Source organism: Neopelma chrysocephalum, unplaced genomic scaffold (assembly GCF_003984885.1).
Source record: "Neopelma chrysocephalum unplaced genomic scaffold, ASM398488v2 Primary Assembly neopelma1_43, whole genome shotgun sequence".
Taxonomy (NCBI): Eukaryota; Metazoa; Chordata; class Aves; order Passeriformes; family Pipridae; genus Neopelma; species Neopelma chrysocephalum.
This window is the reverse complement of record NW_020897702.1, coordinates 11,355,279-11,369,263: the sequence shown is the minus strand read 5'-3', so window position 1 is coordinate 11,369,263 and position 13,985 is coordinate 11,355,279. Positions and strand designations below refer to the sequence as shown.

Genomic DNA, 13,985 nt, shown 5'->3' with positions numbered 1-13,985 from the left:
AAGTAAATTGGAAAAACATTAAAAAAGAACATGTCTGATGTAGCTTTACAATTTCACATAGCCATTATCTCTTTTATTATCTAGATCAAGAAGGCTTTGGAATTATATGAACAACTACGTCAAAGAATGGGTGTAGTTATTGTAGGTCCGAGTGGTGGAGGTAAATCAACACTTTGGCGGATGTTAAAGACAGCACTTGGTAAAACTGGCAGAGTAGTGAAACAGTATACAATGAATCCTAAAGCTATGCCTCGACATCAGTTACTAGGTCGTATTGACATGGACACCAGAGAATGGTCAGATGGTGTGCTTACAAACAGTGCTCGACAAGTGGTACGAGAGCCCCAAGGTATGTACTGTGAGGAGTTATACATCATTATGCCTAAATTACTGAAATGGTTCATTTTCAGTTACATTTTTATATTGTATCATCAGTTGCGGATAGCGTAATGTAAGAAAACCTTTTGGTAACAAGTGTAGTCAAGAGTCCTGATTACAAACTTTCCAAATTTTGTGATAAGAAAACAAAAATAGGCAGCAGAAGGTAAAGCATGTCAGGTATATCTTGATAGAACTTTTGTTTAAGTTATAATAAAGAGAGAACTAAATAGTGTTAAAATAACAAGGAGTGATATTTTTAAATGGTTTTCTTGTTTTTTTGGGTTTTTTTTTTGTGCATGGAAATAGATATTACTTCTTGGATAATTTGTGATGGTGATATCGATCCCGAATGGATTGAATCTTTGAATTCTGTTTTGGATGACAACAGATTGTTGACTATGCCCAATGGAGAAAGAATTCAGTTTGGCTCAAATGTCAACTTTATATTTGAAACTCATGACCTTAGCTGTGCCTCCCCTGCTACAATATCTCGAATGGGCATGATCTTTCTGAGGTAAGTCACGGGAGTATTACGTACTTTTAAAGTAAGCAAATATACTTACTTTTCTTGAAAGGTATTCTCAAATGCATGGAACAGTTGATTGTAACTTACACTTACAAAGCCAGTCACTGGGGAAGTTTGCTTTAGGTTGTATGTCCCTTCTGTGTTGTTATGTTATAATCTCTTGGCTAATACACCTCAGACTTCTTCAAAAAGACATGGTGGATTCTTTGTTTGTATATGACACTTGAAGAACCCAAATATGGGTTAGAAATTATTAAAATATCTCCCTGAACTTTTTCTAGAATTTTGAACCAGTCCATTTAAAGGCGTGGATGCCTTGTGTTTATCGGAATCTTGTTTTGTTTTGGCTTAGTGATGAAGATACAGATCTTAATGCTCTGATAAAGTCTTGGCTAAGAAGTCAGCCTGAAGAATGCAGGTACAACCTTGAAAACTGGATTGGTGACTATTTTGAAAAGGCTCTAAACTGGGTTGTAAAGAAGGTTAGTAGATGAATACTTAAGCAAATGTCAGCTTCTGTTAAGTATGATCTATTTTTGTAGCTTAACATTGAAGAGATCATTCAGATTAATTTTTAAATTTTTTATTAAAAAAATCTCTACTTTTTTGATAGAATCATAGAATCATAAAATATCTTGGAGTTGGAAGGGTCCCATAAGGATCATTGAAGTCCAGTTCCTGGCCCTGCACGGGACAACCCCAAGAATCACACCATGTGCCTGAGAGCATTGTCCAAACACATCCTGTACTTTGGCAGGCTTTGAGCTGTGACCACACTGGTCACAGCACAATGGAGCTGTTTCCTTAATAAAATTAATACTGGAACTGTTCTAATAAGTTTCCAAAAACTGATTGCAGTACTTAAAGTTTTGAAACATTCCATACCATTTAAACTAATAAAAACAGATATTAAGGTTCACAGAAATACATGCATTGCATTATTATACCAGGCATTTTTCTTTATGTTTTCAAGGATTTGAAAGACTTGAATATCTAAACTAAAAAAGTGAAGAAATTTTCTAGATTGATGTTATTGTCTATAACACAAAAATGGCTAAAATTTGACAAGTTGCACAGTGTAAGCTGAAGCTTGTTAAAGGTTGAGGAGAAATTTAATGCTAGATACCTAAAAAGAGTGATAGAGACCTATCTGAAAAAGTATTTCTATTCTTCAGAATGCTAAATTATAACGGTTTACACTAATCTGTCCTGGAATTAAGTGTATAACTTCAGCACTTTAGGATTCTACTCAAAACCTTAACTGAAAAATGTTTTAATAGGTGAAAAATAATATGTAATTAAAATATTAAAAAAAACATAGTCCAAAACTTTGTAGATTATCTGGATTCTGGGATGTATATCATGATAATTGTTTTGTATATGCTAGATTTTCTTAAGGATTCTAGATGTTTCCCAGCCTCCCCTTTTTCTGAAGGAGTTGGATTTGCATTGATCAAGTAGCTGATATTGCACAAAATATTATTTAGGAGACATCCCCACTGCTGTGGCCACTAAGCTAGTCTTTAGGAGATCTGCATTATTTCCCCTTGGGTAACCTATATGGAGCTGTTATGATTTTCTTATTATTTTTCCTCTTGGTTCTTTCACCCCTGGTGACTTTTAGACTTCTAAAGGATCTCCAGGTAGATAAAGAGAAAAATTTGATCCCAAGGCTCAAATTCCCTTTGGTGCTAAAGAGCAAAGTTCAAAAATAATCTGTTCAAAAGAAAGAGTTCCAGTATACAGTCATGTTTATTTCTTATAGATTCTAAAAATCTGTAAGGAAAGTTCTGATTGCTTATCCTAAATTACATCAATTCGTAGTCTGCAATTAAAACCTCCAAATCAATTCTTAGAAATAATTTAATGTCAAGTGAATTTTCTGGAACAATAACACTGTTGAGATTTCATTATTTGTGGAAATGTCAAAAAGCAATGAGTAATAGCAGCCTGCTAGCAATACATCACATTTATATTGAGAAATATATTTAAATCTACTACAATTTGTAATTTACAGAATGACTCTGTGGTAGAAACAAGTTTAGTTGGAACTGTGATGAATGGACTGTCTCATCTTCATGAGTCTACTGAGCGTGGACAGTTTATTATTAACTTGATACGTGGTCTTGGTGGCAATCTCAACATGAAATCACGACAAGAATTTGCAAAAGAGGTAATCTTTGTGCTCTAATTTGATTGTAATCTGTGTTGTCTAGAGGGAAATAGCTGAGAAGTAAAGGAGTGTTTCATATGTCACTGATAGACTGCTAAGTGCATCCATCCCAGATAGGAAACCTCTGTCCCTACTGCTTTCTGCAAGGACCCACTATAGCAGACTGTGCGTGTCTATATGTATTGTATACATAATACAGATTTATTTTTGTGGATTTTTTCCGTTCAGAAGGCTTGAAAGGATAATGTGAGGACTTTGTTGCACCTCATTAGGGAGATGTTCTTAGAGCATTACTTTGAGGTTATGTTTTGTATGCACTGGTGTGTGGTTCTCTGTGTAGATACTTGAGGGCACAAGAGCTAGGCAACAGTATTAAAAAACTCTGAAGGCTGACCCTGGAGATAGATATTTCCACAATCACACTTGAGTTTTGTGTTGGAGAGAAAAAGGTAGTTCCTTCCAAAAGGCAGCCAGGAGCTATAGCATATATACTGGGCAAATGATAAAGGTGTAGACTCAGCCTTAGGAATTAGTTATTGATGCATGTGAAGGAGTTATCTTATTCTTACAATTATTATTGTTATTATGTTGCCTAGTCTAAAAAAAAATTATGTATAGCTCTTCAAAATACAATTTATTTGAATTTCTCTATATTATGAAAAGTGGAAAAGTAATATGTTACTATTTAGTTAAGGACTTAAAGCATATGCATGACATGATTGAATTTTCAGAGGCAGCCTTAAACTATCAGATAGTGATTTTACAAAATTATTCTTTGAACATTCTTTAGATCAGCTTGAAATGGTAGATCTTGTTGTTAGGAGTATGGATTTAATTGAAGTTTTATTTTTATTTTTTTCTAAAGCTCTTCAGTTGGGCACAAGAGTCTCCACCAGACCCGAGGAAACCCCTGGACACATATTATGACACTGATACTGGACAGCTAATGCTGTATCAGCTGAAAAAAACTGAAAATCTAACAGCTGATGACTTCAGTAATCTCCAAACACTTCCTGTCATCCAAACCCCTGACATGCAGAGAAGTTTAGATTACTTTAGACCCTGGCTAGACATTAATAATAAGCGGCCATTTCTTCTTGTGGGTCCTGAAGGATGTGGAAAGGGGTAAAAAGTAGTTCCTATTTTAAGTAAAATATACTTCTAGTTATTTGACAGAATTTGTAACGTTTTGTTATAATGCTTTTATAATATGACTTTCTGAAAGAATATCAGTTGTTTAGGTCACTAATTAAACAAATGTTCTGTAGTGGCAAATAGGTAAATTCTTATGAAGTTCTACAGGGAAAGTTCAGACTGCAAGTATGCATCTAAGACATCTGAATGCGGCTTTTAGATATGAAACAGGACCTTTGGAAAACCTGTGCTGTCATGGAGCAACAGCTTAGAGGCACATGAGGTATCCAGTCTTATTTCAAGAGACATTAGGTACCTGTGTACAGGCAACTGAATTTAGCTCCTTCTCTTGCCTGTATTAGGTTCCTTATTTAGATGTGTTGGATCACTATAATCAAGGTATTTATACTAACTGTTTGTTTTGTGTGGCTGTGTACACTACACTTTTATTGAATTTTGTGAATAGGAAATAGCACAATTTTAAAGGCAAGAATGTTGAATTCAACAAACCTCATGCTCCACCTATTCCATTAATACAGGATATAGTATATGCATTTTAATTCAAAAACTATACAATATATTTGGATACACAGCAGTTTAATTTACTTATGTTTGTATGTATGTACATGTTTGCTTTTCTAGGATGCTGCTTCACTATGCATTTTCTCAACTCCGATCCACTCAGATTGCTACCATTCACTGCAGTGCACAAACTACTTCTCAACATCTTCTACAAAAATTAAGTCAAACTTGCATTGTAATCAGTACAAACACTGGGCGAGTATACAGACCAAAGGACTGTGAAAGGCTTGTTTTGTACTTAAAAGACATCAATCTACCCAAACCTGATAAATGGGGAACAAGCACTCTCGTGGCTTTTCTACAGCAGGTGAACACTTATGTCTGTTATTTAAAAAGGCACTTAAGTATACTGTATATAATTTAGTGTATGTAGTAAATAAGTACATTGATTATTTACAGAGTTAACACCCTGCATCTGCATTGGCATTAGTTTTGCTTCTACTTGGGTAGACTATGTAGGTGTCAGCCAGAAATAAGATACCATTTTTATTTGGCTTATTTGTGTAAGTAAATAAAGACAGGGCTCGTCTCAATGAGTTATAATGCAATAGGCATATGAATGACAAGAAAATCACCAGGAGTAGACAGAGTAGTCTTTACTAAGGGTAAGTCGTGTTCTATGAGGGGAGAGGAGTGGATATAGTCTACCTGGACTTCGCTAAGAACATTGGTGCTGTCTCCCAGAAGATCCTCACAATAAAGCTGTTGATACAGGCTGCAGGTAGTGAGGTGGGTTGAAAATTGGCTGAAGAGCCAAGCCCAGAGGGTGGTGATCAATGACACAGAGTGTACTTGGAAGACAGTACCTATTTAACATCTTCTTTAATGATCTGGGCAATGAAGTCTGCAGCTGATGCAAAACTGTGAAGAGTAATACACCTCTGGCAATTAAGAAAAGAGAAATAATGGTATACCTCTAACTATTTTATTATATTTTATTTTGTATGATATTCTCTTGACTTTCTTTTAATGAAATATTAATTTAATTATTAAAGGTTCTTACATATCAAGGATTTTATGATGAAAATCTGGAATGGGTCGGTTTAGAAAACATCCAAATTGTGGCTTCCATGTCAGCTGGAGGAACGTTAGGAAGACATAAACTTACCTCCAGATTCACTTCTATTGTTCGTCTCTGTGCAATTGAGTAAGTATGTGAAAATTAATCTAACTCTCAGAACTCAGATTCAACCTCTGTTTATAAGGCCCTTGCTCCATTTAGTCTTTACCAAGGTGTGACTGTTCTATTCTTTAATATTTTCCAGCAGTTTGGGGTCATCTGATTTGGTGCTGTTTGGTCCCTCTTGGCCAGCTAAGAGGAATTTGTCACTTCCTGTTGATAGTGAAGTATTTGAAATATGTTTCCTTTTGGATGATTTTACTTTCAGTAATCTGCTTTCTGCAGCTTTATATTAAGGTGCTGTTTGGTTACAAAATTAGAGAAATTAAAAAGAAGTTTATTTGTTTGTTTTTAAGTTTAAGTACATGAACGGATGTATTTAGAAATTTCTGACAGTGGCCTGTTGCAGTAAAATGATAATTTTACTTAGCTGCTGGATGGGAATGCTATTCATTGAAATTTTTTAGTAATTGTGTATACAAGTTTGACTCATTTTTAATTAAAAAAAAATTGATAGTCCATAATGATTTTTTGTTTCTTTTTTCCTTTTTAGCTATCCAGAAAGAGAACAACTGCAAACTATTTATAGTGCCTACTTGGAACCTGTACTACAGAAAAACCTAAAGAATCACCCTGTTTGGGGTTCTTTACCAAAAATACATCAGCTAGCAGGATCTATGGTTCAAATATATGAACAGGTATGGAAATATTTTTTCTTTTTTCAAGGAGTTGGACAATTCAGGTTTTTTTAAAAAAATAATTACCTTTTGATATAATAAGTGAATAAAAAGATTTATCAGTATTAAAATCCAAGTTTATTTTTTTTTAATGAAATTAGTATCAATGTTAGAGCGACTTATTTGCAGAGAATCCTGGGTATTAGAGGTAAGCTGAGTAAACGGTAAGTACTCCTGCTTTCCCACAGATTTATTTTAGGATTTTGGTGTGCATCTTAACCCTTCTATACTTTCAGTTCCTGATTTATAAAATGTGGATTAATAGTGTTTTTGCACTTAATGGGTGAGGAGGAGACAGTGCAACAGCTTGTTATGTGCCCAGTTGTTACGGATGCTGTTATGAATAGAGAAGAGAGGTATATGGGTGGAGTGCTTTACAGACATCAAGGACTAGCTATTAAAATTTTACACTGTTAAAAATAGATGTTTAGACACACAAGTTCATTTTATCCTCCTGCTTAAAATTTTGTGGACTTCTATCAAGCAAAACACTTAAGTACTTGCTTTTCTTAAACAGTACATAGCCTTACTGGGGTAGGTACTGTGGGGATGTTGGTGCTTGCTGTATGTTCCAAGAATGTATGCACGCCCCCATCTAGGCAGAACCATGATACAAAACCTATCTTTATGACTGGAATCTGGGTTGAGTCACTGGCTGGCATGCACCAATTAGCAGGAGTTTCAAATGATGTTATCAATGTATTCTAGGAAATCTGAGTTTAAATCTCATCACATGATGATCCAGTAACTAATGAAGGCAGTTTTTCTTTGAGTTAAAGCAGTTGTATTTTCAAATATCCTCTCTGGGAAAAGAGTAAGTATGAAGTCTTTTGTAGTGAGAAAGTGTTACTAATTTAGGTAGGTGTTTATTATACTTTTATATTTCCTTTGCATTTCATATTTAGTATTTCTTTAAAAAATATGTATTTTGTCTAATAATACTGCACTAACAGTTCTAGGTGACGTGTGTGGTTGTTTTTATCAAAAACAGTAGAGAAGAATTGTTCAGAGAAAATCTTTTTTGGTCAGAAAACAACATTTAAACAAGGAGACCATTAATAAAATATCTAAATATATACCAAATAGAAAACTAATTTATCTGGTGCTTTAGAAAAAGTGCTTTACATTTTAAAACATCACTTTTTTTCTCCCCCTTAACTCCCAATTTTAGGTACGAGCGAAATTCACAGTTGATGATCACAGTCATTACCTTTTTACACCATGTATTCTTACTCAGTGGGTTCTTGGTTTATTCAGATATGATTTAGCAGGTGGTAAGTCACTTACTTGGTTTTCATTGATAAAGTGTTCTATAATGGGCTAAATTATTATTGATATCAGTCGTACTGTTGACTCCACATGCAATTCATTCATCTTTTAAAATTGTGAACTGTCTGTAATTCAGTAGAGGGAAAAAATGCCTAACAGTTCACTGCATAAAATTAATAGAATATGTTTCATTTTATCTCATAATGATCCATAAAGATATTCTTAAAAAGCACTTCATAATGTTTACTTTTTCTCTTCTTTCTTCCTTACCGATGCTTTCCTGCTGGTATGTAATTTCACTTGCTCATTTTCAAGCTCATATTTTGAAATGGAAATTTGAGAATTTGTTATAAATATATAAAGTTAATTCTCTCCTTAAATTTTGTAGGATCATTGATACAAACTGCAGACTATGTATTGGAAATTATTGCTTATGAAGCACGTCGTTTGTTCCGTGATAGAATTGTTGGCATGAAAGAACTTAATGTATTTGATGATGTCTTGATGAAAGTGTTTCAAGGTGATTGGGGCTCAGATGTTCTGGACAATATGACAGGTAAACTATTTGAAGCATACCATACAAACTTGCAATATTTGTTTAGGAATGGCCTAATCAAGTCAGATAGCATATGAACTGGACACCTAAAGTTTCAAATGTTTCCTTTTATTTTCACAGATACCTTCTATGTAACTTGGGGAGCTTGTCAAGAGGCATTCATCACACCAGGACAGGCACTGCCACCATATGGGAGGCCACTTGGCAGACTAAACTCAACAGACCTAAAAGATATTATTCAGAAAGTGAGACACATTAAAGAATATACACAGCAAGGGTTCACAGCAATGATTCAAGACATTTTTTGCAAGAAGTAACATGCAAGCACCAGTTTAGGGTGGGGTCTGCTTCTTGTTCAAGGGATCATCTTTTACATTTGGTGAAGTGAGGAAAGATTTGTGATGCTATGTGTCAGGCAGTAGGAAGTATTATGTAGCAAGGTTTTTTTAACTAAAGGGCATCAATTGCATTTGCTGCTGATTTACAACAGTTTGATGAACCAACATTTTGAAAAACATTTATCTCCATATATGTTTGTGTATTGTTTGAGTACCTATGTGTTTTATTAAATGTTTACTTTTTGAATTTGTGATTTGATAATATAATTTTTATTTGAAGAAATACAAATGGACTGTTTGGAGATTTGGCATGCTTTTAAGCAGTAAAGTACAAAAAATGAGCTTGATGAGGAAATGCAAACATTTTAACTCTGCTAGGGTATCTGATTTTTAGGATGAGAGCTTTGAGATCATCTCCCTTAATAGTGCTTGATGGATTGCTCTTGCAGATGGGAAACTAATCCCTCTCCTTGATTGCCAACTTGTGACCAATAGACTATATGGGAAATGATGAAATTCAATAGCCTCAATTAGCAGAGAATTTGTTGTTTGTTTTTTTTTCTCCTGACTACACAGTTACATTGGGCTTCAAAGAGATTTTAATTAGTATAACAAGGTCAGAATTTAATTTTAGGATCTGTTATTATGTGTATTTCACTAGGAATTTTCATAATCTGCAATTATGCAGCAATTAGCTGCCTAAAACATCTTCTAAGTTATTAATTAATTGATCTGTACTCAGAGACAGCTCAGACTTTGTTCTGGTCCATTATTCAATTTTAATTAGTTCAGTTGTAGATTCCTATTTTAATATATCAAAGACTTCTAGGGTATCCTGGTGCTGGGGGTAGTGTGAGATGTTCATTACTGGTAAAGGTATCTAAATTCTGTCGCATAAATAATTTATTTGTAGTGAATATCAGTGTGGTCTCTTAAGCTTTCAAGCCCTTCTTTTCTAAACTTTTGAATGTTGGATGCTTTCATATCTCACTGTTTTTATTTATTACTAGTAAACACATTTCTTTTTTTTCTCTCTTTTTTTTAATAGGGTATCATTCATTATGGACGAGACAAAAAAGAGATAGAGATTTTACTGTTCCAAGAAGTCCTCAGTTATATGTCTAAAGTGGACAGAGTGCTAAGTTTTCCTGGAGGATCGCTTCTTTTGGCAGGACGGAGTGGTGTAGGTCGTCGAACAGTTACCTCTTTAGTTAGTCACATGCATGGAGCTGTTCTGATTACTCCCAAAATTTCCAGAGGTTATGAGGTGAAGCAGTTCAAAAGTGATCTTAAATATGTAAGTCACTCATTGTCTTCCATTTTGTAATGTTGAGGTGTATATTAGAGAAAAAAAAAAGAATATGGGAATTTTGAAGGACACAAAAGTATTGTATGAAGATATATTTTAAGAGAAGCAAAATGGCAACAGTCTAAATGAAACAGGTAGATTTTTAGAAATTCTCTATATCTAAGTGTGTATACTGTTCTTTATTTAATTGACTGAAACTCCACTTTTTTTAATACCAGAATTCTCTTTGAGTGTTGTGGAGTTCATAAATTCGAAGTTTATGTGAATATTGGAAAGGCTTTTTCATGTATATTTTTTCGTATTTGTATATATTTTTATTTTCTGTCTCCACTATGATCTGCCAGTAGCTGAATCAAGTACAATTTTAGTGACTGATGAAAGGGAACATATTATTTAAAATCAACTGCAAACCTTAAATTGAGAGTTTCTCATTACCTTCAGCAATGCTAAAGAAAATTCTGGAGCTATGCCTACACAAAAGAGTGATACAGTTTTGTCATTGAGTCATATGTGTAAATATACTCTATGAAAGAGGCTCTTTTAATTATTTTTTCATTACCGAGCTGTACATCTAGGTAGAATGCTCTTTATATTTGATATCTCATATAACTGAATCACCTAGAAATCTTTTGTAAATATATAATAGCGTAGATGCTGTGGAGAAAATATGTATGTAATATATAATCAAGGGAAGATTAAGATCCTTGTTGGTCCCTTCCAATTCAGGATATTCTATGATAATCATTATCTACTGAACAATACATATGTTCCATACACTGAGATTTAAATGTCTTTCCTGCATCTAGGTGATGGAACTTGCAGGCATTGAAGCACAACAGGTGGTATTGCTGCTCGAAGACTATCAGTTTGTTCATTCCACATTCCTGGAGATGATCAACAGTTTACTGTCGTCAGGTGAGGCAAGTCCAAGAAGATTAATGGTTCTAGTTTTACTGCACAGGGTTAGCTAATGGGGCAGAATAACATGATGTTTTCTAACTTTATGTCTCTATCAGATGGGTTAGTTACCTTGCTATGTTGTTTTAGGTAGAGTGCTTGTACATGAGAACCTGACTCAAAGTTCACTTAGCTGTCCTTTAACCTACCCAATAGTACAGGTGCTTTCAGTTTCTCTAACTTGTTTCAAGGGAGTTCTTTATAATAGTATAACAACAAAATGAGAATGCATTCTACTCTACAGCTTCTGTTTTATAATAAAATTCAAAAGTGAGAAGTGTTCCGATGCTTTACTAGATTGTATAGGTTGAGTCCTTTACTGAAATGAACACCAGCAAAGCTCACTTTTCTAAAAGGAGTGAGATGATAAATAATAATAACAAATAACAAAAGTGACTTTATTTTACTATCCAGCTTTGTTCCTGGATCAGAGAGATCATTAAAGGACTGAGTCTAACTTGCTAAATGTTTTTTTTGATCTCCAGTAGTTTAAGAGCTGATTGATAAGAGCACCAGATTTTCCTGTCTCTCAGGTGCAACCCCAAATCTCCTTACAGTATCAGATTTTTGTCATCCACTGTTTAATCTCTGTGTCTGAGGATCTAAACAACTACTCACTTTCACGTTTCTGTGTCCTGGTAAATGACAAAGTCTGATTTGATTTGTTTTCTATGCAGTATTGAGTCAGTATCTGTGCAGTAATGTTTTGGGGTAGATTTGCATGAGCTTTTGAAATACATTTCAGCAGTATGAACAAAGTGGACTGTTAAATAGAATCACTAATTTGGTATGTTTTCATGATATCCTGAAAAGAATGATGAAGTGCATGGGATGATACTCATGAAAGTATGGAGGTGAATGCTGCCATAATCAAAATCTCTACAGAGAGGATTCAAGGGAATCCTTCAAGGGAATTTGAAGAATTATAGTGTATTGTATCTGATGTAAATTCATTCTTGAAATAGGAGAAGTTCCTGGGCTATATAAAACAGAAGAATTAGACCCATTGCTATCTCCTCTGAAGGATCAAGCCTCGCAAGATGGATTTACAGGACCAATTTTCAACTATTTCACACACCGTATGTCAACAGCATTATAAATTATAATTTATTATGAAGTGTGGGAAGTGCTATAATAGTGGACAAATGATTTCTAACATGGTCCTTCTATTGTGTGTGGTTTTAACTTTCAGTTAATTATTAAATACCAGGCAGGAATAATGATAACATTGTGATATTTGAGGGCACAGAACCCTCACTTTAAAATTTGTTCTTCTATCTGAAATTTTGTATTTATGAATGTTTTACAAATGTTATGAAATCTGCTGTTGAAAGTAATTAGAAGGAAGAAAGTTTTTGTTCCCACTGTTTTCTGGTTTGTATAGCTTATATATACTAGTACCAGAGTTTTCTTCTATTTGCCTATTATACCTACAAATCACTTTGGATTCTGAGTAATCAGCAAGTTTACAGGTAGGTTTCTTAATTATTTTTCTTCTTCCTTAGACCAACAAGAAGATTAAATAGTTTACAAATAAATCAAATAATATGACTGAAAGAATATAAATGTTGACAGCCAAAGTTTCAGGACCTGAAACTACTTCTGATTGGTTCTGTTGGTCTATATGAATTGGAATGAGAACTAGTGATATCTATTTAAATACTGTCAGCTCTTCAAAATTAAAACATACACTGTAATATACATAATTAGAATCCATGATACTAAATTAAGTTCTATTTATAAGCATTCCTGTCCTAGTGTGATCTGATATTATAGGCTCTTTTTTTCCCAGAAATTACCTTGTGATAAGTATTTGAAGGACACTAAATTATGTTGTATTTGCAATAAAATTACCATCATGTAGTCAGATTGTTATGTACTAAAAATTTAATATGTTACTTTTTCTTAGGGATCCAACAAAATCTGCATGTTGTCTTGATAATGGATCCTAGTAATTTAAATTTCACAATAAACTGTGAAAGTAATCCAGCACTGTATAAGAAATGTCAGGTTTTGTGGATGGAAACCTGGTCAGAAGACAGTATGAAAAAGGTAAATTGCATTAATTGTGACTTATTTAAACTAGTATCTCCAAAAATAATGGAGCTTTGGTAAATAAGATAAAGATATTTAAAGTTGTGAAGGAATAATTGTCACTGTGTTTATTTAATTCATTTGTGAAGTCTTAAAAAGACAGAAAATTCCTCAGAACACTTAAATATTATTAGCATTATTATTTTACCAACATTATGTTTTGTTCTCTTTGTGTGCTGACTTGAACAACATGCTGACAACTATGACTCTGATCAAACAAAGCATTTAAGAACAAAATAAAAATAGACTGCAATTTATTTTTACAATGGTAAAGCTAATTGTATCAGGTTTGTGTGGTGAGCTTTCGATAGTGGCGGGAGCTGCAGGGGTGGCTTCAGTGAGAATCTGCCAGAAGCTTCCCCCATGTCTGACAGAGCCAATACCAGCTAGCTCCAGGACAGACCTGCAGCTGGCCAGGGTTGGGCTCATCAGCAATGGTGGTAGCATGTCTGGGATAACATTTAAGAAAGGGAAAGAAGTTACTGCACAGGAGCAACTGCAGCCAGAGAGAGGAGTGAGAATAGGTGAGAGAAACAGCCCTGTAGACCCCAAGGTCTCGAGGCACTGGAGCTGAGATTCCCCTGCAGCCTGTCATGCAGACCATGGTGAGGCAGACTGTCCACCTGCAGCCCACGGAGGTCTGCAGTGGAGCAGAGATCCCCCTACAGCCCACGCAGAACCCCACACTGAAGCTGGTGGAAGCACCTGAAAGAGGCTGTGACGCCAGAGGAAGCCCGTGCTGAAGCAGGCTCCTGGCAGGACCTGTAGATCCATGGAGAGAGGAGCCCATGCTGGAACAGATTTGCTGG

General features: G+C 34.7%; 1 protein-coding gene across 4 annotated transcripts in view; it reads left to right on the top strand.

Annotated features, from left to right (window-relative positions):
- DYNC2H1 (dynein cytoplasmic 2 heavy chain 1) overlaps positions 1–13,985 on the top strand; it is a 170,675-nt gene that overhangs the window by 37,671 nt on the left and 119,019 nt on the right. For 3 of the 4 annotated variants that reach the window (XM_027677335.1, XM_027677337.1, XM_027677338.1), the window contains exons 38-52: positions 85–349; positions 688–895; positions 1,260–1,389; positions 2,925–3,080; positions 3,946–4,205; positions 4,857–5,103; positions 5,792–5,943; positions 6,470–6,614; positions 7,825–7,927; positions 8,311–8,478; positions 8,599–8,723; positions 9,865–10,113; positions 10,932–11,040; positions 12,048–12,161; positions 12,992–13,134. In XM_027677335.1, coding sequence (XP_027533136.1) covers positions 85–349; positions 688–895; positions 1,260–1,389; positions 2,925–3,080; positions 3,946–4,205; positions 4,857–5,103; positions 5,792–5,943; positions 6,470–6,614; positions 7,825–7,927; positions 8,311–8,478; positions 8,599–8,723; positions 9,865–10,113; positions 10,932–11,040; positions 12,048–12,161; positions 12,992–13,134 — 2,574 coding nt within the window. The remainder of the gene's footprint in view (positions 1–84; positions 350–687; positions 896–1,259; positions 1,390–2,924; positions 3,081–3,945; positions 4,206–4,856; positions 5,104–5,791; positions 5,944–6,469; positions 6,615–7,824; positions 7,928–8,310; positions 8,479–8,598; positions 8,724–9,864; positions 10,114–10,931; positions 11,041–12,047; positions 12,162–12,991; positions 13,135–13,985) is intronic. The other variant, XM_027677336.1, reaches the window with a different exon arrangement.